The sequence below is a fragment of the Daucus carota genome, chromosome 1 (genome assembly GCF_001625215.2).
Source record: "Daucus carota subsp. sativus chromosome 1, DH1 v3.0, whole genome shotgun sequence".
Classification (NCBI taxonomy): Eukaryota; Viridiplantae; Streptophyta; class Magnoliopsida; order Apiales; family Apiaceae; genus Daucus; species Daucus carota.
In genome coordinates this window covers 5,122,410-5,130,185 of record NC_030381.2, presented here as the reverse complement: position 1 = coordinate 5,130,185, position 7,776 = coordinate 5,122,410, and the positions used below count along the sequence as shown (strand labels likewise).

Below are 7,776 nucleotides of genomic sequence, written 5' to 3'. Positions count from 1 at the left end.
GTGAAAAATCTCCCCCTTCAATCAAGATCCTACTATAATCAAAAGTAAACATCGATTACAAAACAGATTATTTTTTTTCTTTATTTTCACGAAATAACGAATTTGATGGAGTATTACTAAAACGTGAAATGCGAAACATCGATCTTTTTTTATGAAAAGATTTTGTACAAAACATTGCTCGATATTTCGAATTATTAGCTGATTGAATTGGTCTATCTGTATGAGCACAATATGTAAGACTTCACTAACACAATCCTGTGCCATGACTATTGAGTATTGACTATGATTCTAAAGATGCAACAAAAATATTTCTTTCATGATCCCAATGCTTTTACTAAATCTTTTATACTGCTACACAGACAAATATGTCATGTCAGCATTATAAAATTTCATGGGAAACAAAGAAAAAGTGTTGATTATGAGTCATGGCAATCAATCAGAAAGTAATCCATAATTAAGTTCTCTTTAATCATCATTAGTCACAGGCCTTTGTTTCCCACAAATCACAATAACCTAAAAGAAACAAAGAATCCAAGAAGTGGTCCATGGTTATTGGTTATGAGTTAGCGGAAATCAGAATCTCAAAAACTCATCTACTGGTATTTGGATTAGTCATTTCGTGATATGAAATGAGAATTTCATTCTCATTTGATGTCAAATCATTTCTTCCGCACCCTTATATACCGGTTCTCATACTTCTCATTCTTATTTACGATTCTCATTCTCACATCCCAACGTCGCCTAATATTCTTATATTTCTCATTATATAACAAACCTCATGTAACTGTTGCTACTTGCTACTCCTTACCAGTTACCACACACAAAAATGCAGAGATTTTCTTTGCTTCTGCTCTCTTTTTTCTGTTCTGCCTCTCTAGCTCTTTCATGGAACTACCAAAAATTCCAAGACCCTGAAAATTATGAAGGCTCTTCTGATCTTGTCAACCTGCAATATCACATGGGTCCGGTTCTCGCTTACCCCATAAATCTGTACATTATATGGTATGGAAACTGGAACCGGAACCATCAAGCTACAATCAAAGATTTCATTTATTCAATTTCTTCTCCCGCGCCTCCTCCTTCTGTCGCGGATTGGTGGCAGACTGTTCGCCTCTACGCTGATCAGACAAATTCCAACATCACAGGAACTGTCAGGCTCTCAGGTGAATTTCATGACATGCATTACTCGCATGGGGCGAATTTGAGACGCTTAACAATGCAGTCTATTATCAAACATGCTGCATTGCCTCTAAATTATCAGAATGGTGTGTATTTAGTACTAACATCTGGTGATGTTCAAGTTGAGGATTTTTGCAGAGAAGTCTGCGGTTTTCACTATTTTACATTTCCAATTATTGTTGGTGCCACAGTGCCTTATGCATGGGTTGGCTACAGTGGCACTCAGTGCCCTGGCTTGTGTGCTTACCCCTTTGCATGGCCTAAGTATTCAGGCAATCCGCCACGAAATGGTGGCAACAGCATCATGAGGGCGCCTAATGGTGACGCGGGTGTGGATGGGATGATTAGTGTGATTGCACATGAGCTGGCTGAGGTGTCAAGTAATCCGCTAGTGAATGCATGGTATGCAGGGGAGGAGCCAAGCGCGCCTACTGAGATAGCGGATTTGTGTGTGGGAGTGTTTGGATCAGGCGCGGGGGGAGGGTTCGTGGGGGAAGTGTACAAGGACTCATGGGGAGATGGGTATAATGTGAATGGAGTGAAGGGGAGGAAGTTCCTTGTTCAGTGGGTTTGGGATCCTGTAAAGAGAAGATGTTTTGGACCTAATGCTATGGATTAGGTACTATTAGTTTAGCATATTTGTTTTGTGAATGTTGAATTAAATTCGGGTGCTTTACTTTCAGTGTTGTTCATATTCCTACGCTAGGTATCTTAAATATTCTTCCAGGTTACATACCAGATATGTTTGGTTTGATTCATTATCACGATCAATCCAAGTAATTACCAGGCATTTCCCAGAAGTTTTCGCTGTGGTCTTCACTTTACAAGAAGCTGTTGTGAATTCTGGAAAGGGAAGAAAAGTGAAGACTTATAGCAAAAGAGGAACCGACAAAAATTAGGCACCAGTGCATCCAAAATTAACAAGACTTTATTTCTTCTTTTTATACACTGTTTTGTTTCTGATGGTGTGTCTTGGAGATTTTACTCCTACTCTCCACTTTTATCCATGCAAGAATATATCTTCAGTCGCTTGATATATTTCTGCAATACTAAAATGAACTGAGGTTAATTTAAGTGATAATCAGTGCAGGTGCGGATACAGGAATGCACAATCTAGAATAATAGGAGAACTGATCAATCAGGTGATTTTCGGGTTTTGTCTCAGTAAATCGGGTTGCGGGTTGGGGGTTGGATCGGGTTCGGATCGGGTTTCGGGTCGTGTCCGGTATTGCCGCCCGTGTATGATGATCATGATTCATGCATAAACCACAAGATACCTTCAGAATACTTAAAATTTGCAGCTGATCACTAGATAAATGAAAACAGATTTTCAGTTTTCGAGCTGCAACATACAGTTCTCAATTAGGAACAGCCTAAGAACATCCTACTCTACATTTCTCGTACTAAGCAATTAAGCAAGTATATTGCTTCTCATAAATCTTTGAAGATTTTACCAGAAGTCCACAACAGAAGAAAAACACTCAGTGAAATGTTGACTTTGGATTAGAGATAGAAAAACAGAGAAGCCACAGTGAAGGAGAAAAGAATTGTATTAGCTCTTGCCTGTTTGGCCCACTCACAAAAATTACTGTTGTTACTTAAATTTACCCCTACAATTTATAGAAAAACAAATACTCCCTCTGTTTTTTTTTATATGACGCTTTGACTTTTGGCACACATATTTAAGTGCTTTGACCGGGTAGTTAAAAATATTATTTTTTAAATTTTCTTTTTCTGAATAAAAATTTTGATTATATTTTATTATTCAGAAAAAAAAAATTCAAAAAATAATATTTTTAACTACCCGGTCAAAGCACTTAAAAGTGTGTGCCAAAAGTCAAAGCGTCATATAAAAAAAAACAGAGGGAGTAACATTTAGTTATAAGAAAAATACACAAAAGTACTGAAACATATGTAAAATAATATTTTTATAATTAAAACACTCACCCATGTTTTGACAAGATTCGAAATTTCAAAGATCGACATAGTCTGTACCGGTACGTAAAATAAATTACAATTTTCATGTACAGTATATTACAAGCTTCCACATATGGCTGAGCTTAACCGTTATGGATATCCTTTTGTTGTTATTCAACCTTAAAAACAACACTACTGTACATACACTCTCACACACATATACACATGTCACATGTGTGTGGATAGATATTCTAGTGTAACATTTCACACTGGGAGCAGATTGTTTGAGTTCTATAACAACTACTATATCTGGGCAGGACACACAAGGCCTTATCTATGTACAAACTCTTATCTTCAAGCCTGCTAGTTTCACAATTCTACTTCTTGCATATTTACTTATCCAGTTATCCTTGTCTGTAATGTATCTGCTTATGAACTGCACTTTGGCCCATGTATGTTACATGTAATTCTTTCATTTGATTATCTAGTTGATACTTTACTCATAATTTGTATCTTTAAGACTATAGATTTTTGTTGTTGGATTGTTTCTTAGAGGTACATGATACTAGCATTTTGACCTTAGGATAAGTATCTAAGAACCATGTATTGCAAATTTCAGCTGTGTAATTTAGTGTTATAGTGCACAATACAGAGATAAGAACTTTTTTAGCAGGAATTTATTTAGCATGTTAATAACACTTCTTTTTGTCCTGCAACATGTTTGTATTTAAGCTTGAAAGGTACTTGATTGTATATGTTTTCTTTGTTGCTTCTAGTACATCTGTGCATGGTATGGTGTCGAAGCGAATGGATTTCTTTTTCTCTTTGTGTTAAGTATGATTGTGGCCTAGTAATGAATTTTTGTAGAAGTGATTTATGATACGGAAACAGTGCAGTTATATTCCTCTATTCATGGTTCATTTCAACAACGTTACATTTGGTGGTTTGAAGGGCTGAATAGTTTTTACTTCTATTTGATAAGACTGCATTATCTAAGCATCACATTGTCACTGCTTTTTTCGAGTTAATGGGACTTAAGCTTCGATATTCTAAGATGTTGAGCTTAAGCAATCCTAGAATATAGCATTATGTCTTGTTTCTGGTGGCCATTCTGGTGCGGAACAAATTTAGTTAGTTTCCAGACAGATTAGTCTGACTGTTTTATATCTTCTTTTGTTTAGGTTGATTTCCAGATGTGCAGCAATTTATATTGTCACTAAGGCAAACTTTTCCAAAGGCGGTTTCATATGCAGAGCAAATAATCCAACCGAGGAGCCTACTGAGAAGAAGTCCAGACGTGACAGTCTTTTTATCGATAAAAAGGGAAAATTAACACACTTCAACCATAAAAAGGTGTCCAGAAAAAAAGGTAGCGACGATATTCAACACTTTTGGTTCCTAAAATATGTAAAATAGCATAACATTATGTGCATAAACATATATTGTTCCTTCCGAATTTCTTTAAGAACTTTGTAAATAATCAATCTTAGGTGGTTCTTTAAGAGGACAAGGATGGAAATATGGATCTGGTTTTGTTGATGGTATATTTCCAGTGCTGAGCCCTATTGGTCAGCAGATGCTCAACTTCTTGAAGAGAGAAAGGAACGTAGATAGGATTTGGGGTGCACTTGACACGCTTCCTCCCACGAATGCCACTTGGGATGAAATCATCAGTGTAGCTGTTCAACTTCGTATGAGCAAAAAGTGGGATTCTATCATACTGGTGAGAATCACATAATCAGAATTCATTTTTATAACTTTTTTCCACTCCCCTTGAATTAATCCATTCTTCTTCTCGATGAGGCTTGTCTGTATATTAAGCTATAACAGTAAGCATGCTAAACAAAATCACAAGTGCAAGGGTCCTTAATTGCTTTTCAGTATTACGAATGTTTAGGTACAGAAAACTGATCAATGTATAACGACAAAATTTGAAATTCTGCAACAAACTGAATCGTGATATCTATTCCCTTTGTGTAACATTTTCATTCTATGATTTATTTTGTTTAATGACTTTCAATCTAAACATATTTCCAGATGTGTGAGTGGATATTGTACAAGAGTTCTTTCCAGCCTGATATCATCTGCTACAATTTGCTTATAGATGCTTATGGGCAAAAGTCACAATATAAGAAGGCAGAATCGATATATCTAGGACTTCTTGAAGCTAGATGTATCCCTACTGAAGATACTTATGCCCTCCTTATAAGGGCTTACTGCACATCTGGACTACAAGATAGAGCTGAAGCGGTCTGTATTGAGATGAGGAAAAATGGCCTTCCTCCAAGTATGTTCCGCTTATAAACTTGTAGCAAATTTAAGTATTTAACCAAGCAAGTGTTGTAATAATTATTTAAAATATCTGAATCTTGATAGATAAGTATCACCGATGTTCAGTTGTAATAGTTCAATTGGTGTAATTTTCGCAGGTACAATTGTGTACAATGCTTATATAAATGGACTAATTAGAGGAAGAAACACGTCAAAAGCAGTAGAGATATTTCAAAGGATGAAGACTGAGCAGTGCCAACCATCTACCGACACATATACAATGTTGATCAACATGTATGGAAAGGTATGTCATGTTATGAGACCTGTAATCTAAATGGCTGTTTCTTGTGAAAATAAATTGTTCTCAGATAATGGAATACAATTAACATTTCTGCAACTTGAGTACAGATTATAGATATCTAGAATATCAGGTAGTAGTAATTCCCACAACAATATGTGCTCCTGTCTTAAGCTTAATGTCTATTAAAAGCATATCAAGAATATGCCACTACAATTTTACAGTTCGAAATATTACCAAGGTCAACCAAAAAAATAGAGAATTACAACTGAGACCAATATTTTCTCAATTCTTCGTTTGATCCTTGTTTATTTTCAGGCAAATAAGTCCTACATGTCCTTGAAGGTTTTTCATGAAATGAAAAGCCAAAAGTGTACACCTGACATCTGCACATATACCGCTTTAGTGAATGCATTTGCTAGAGATGGACTTTGTGAAAAAGCAGAGGAAATTTTTGAGCAGCTGCAGGAAGCTGGGTATGAACCTGATGTTTATGCTTATAATGCCCTCATGGAAGCTTACAGGTTATTATCAAAATCAGCCATGACTTCTCTTGCCTGGTCAAGTTCTTAAGTCAAGCAGGATTTCCTCAGCACTGCTTAATGTTTTCTTCCAACAGTCGTGCTGGTTATCCTTATGGCGCGGCAGAAGTGTTCTCTCTCATGCAGCACATGGGGTGTGAACCAGACCGAGCTTCATATAATATTATGATGGATGCATATGGAAGAGCTGGTCTCCATGAAGGTAAAAATCAAAATAAAATCCCTCTTCTTTTTTTTGGGTATTGAAGAGTAATGCCACCACAAGTTGGTTTCTATTCCATAAGTTTTTTCACTTTACACACATTGGTCTATTCTTCTCCCTAATCATGTCTTCTCCGTGTTTTAGATGCAAAATCAGTTTTTGAAGAAATGAAGCGGCTAGGAATGACACCAACAATGAAGTCCCACATGCTTCTTTTATCAGCCTACTCCAAAGTTGGTAATGTACCCAAATGCGAAGAACTTGTAAATCAGATGCATAAATCTGGTGTGGAGCCTGATACTTTTGTCCTCAATAGTATGCTCAACCTGTATGGCCGAGTAGGCCAGTTCAAAAAGATGGAAGAAGTCTTAAGCGCCATGGAAAACGGCCCATATCTCACAGATATCAGTACCTACAACATTTTGATCAACATATATGGCAGGGCAGGATTTTTTGAGAAAATGGAGGAGACATTCCATTCGCTTCCTGCCAAAAACTTAAAACCAGATGTAAAGACGTGGACTTCTCGCCTTGGAGCCTACTCTAGGAAGAAACAGTACATGAAATGCGTAGAAATATTTGAAGAAATGATTACGGAGGGTTGTTATCCAGATGGAGGAACAGCTAAGGTACTTCTTTCAGCTTGTTCAAGCGAGGAACAAATAGCGCAAGTCACTGCTATAATCAGAACAATGCACAAGGATATGAAGATCGCCTCGCCAATTTAAGCCACAGCAGTGATACAGCCTGAAGAATTCTAACTAGAAATGTTGAAGAAAAGGAAGATATATACCAGTTGCTCGAATTTTTCATCTGACATTGTCTATAGACTAAAGAAAGGTTAGTGTTCTTCGCAACTTCCTAGCATGGTTGTGTTGAATATCAGGGGAAAATGCAATTTGAGTTTGTAACATATTATAAATAAACATTATAGAGAACTATCTGTTGTTACAAAAACATTCAAACAAACGCGACATCATGTATATCTCACTCAGAAGCACCATATGACTTTCGACATCTTAGAAATACTGTATGACTTTCTGCATTTTTGTGGGACCTATGTCAGCAAGACTCGGCTAGAAGTGTCCTACATAAATACTTGTTCACATTTTGGATCCGAGACTATTTTGAAAAATTTACGTGCTTTTGGTTTAAAATAAATTTTATACTCAGATCAAATATCTATATCTGAATGTCGAGTATCAGAAAAGAATACATCATCATTGAGAACCAATACAATATGAAGAGCTGGAGTAATGTAATTGTTGGGACATTACGTTTTTTCCAAATTTTAATGCTAGAAAAGTGTGCCATTACTTAGTGTTATCTTTGAATTTTCTAAAGCAAAAGGCTGTGCCCTACCACTT

General features: G+C 36.4%; 2 protein-coding genes across 3 annotated transcripts; both read left to right on the top strand.

Moving 5' to 3' along the window:
- The first annotated feature begins 496 nt into the window (after positions 1-496).
- LOC108227902 (protein EXORDIUM-like 7) lies at positions 497-2,837 on the top strand. The gene is made up of 2 exons (XM_017403296.2): positions 497-1,798; positions 2,270-2,837. Exon 1 carries the CDS (start codon positions 827-829, stop codon positions 1,796-1,798), a length of 972 nt encoding a protein of 323 aa, XP_017258785.1. The 5' UTR covers positions 497-826; the 3' UTR covers positions 2,270-2,837.
- Positions 2,838-3,297: 460 nt separating this feature from the next.
- LOC108207682 (pentatricopeptide repeat-containing protein At2g35130) lies at positions 3,298-7,325 on the top strand. Of its 2 annotated transcripts, none has more exons than XM_017378122.2 (8): positions 3,298-3,434; positions 4,278-4,465; positions 4,587-4,819; positions 5,134-5,383; positions 5,526-5,671; positions 5,984-6,189; positions 6,285-6,409; positions 6,554-7,325. In XM_017378122.2, coding segments are annotated over exons 1-8 (1,734 nt in total). In that variant the 5' UTR covers positions 3,298-3,432; the 3' UTR covers positions 7,138-7,325. The 2 variants fall into 2 exon arrangements, with proteins under 2 accessions (XP_017233611.1, XP_017233618.1); XM_017378129.2 differs by having other exon boundaries at positions 3,428-3,548.
- Positions 7,326-7,776: the final 451 nt, after the last annotated feature.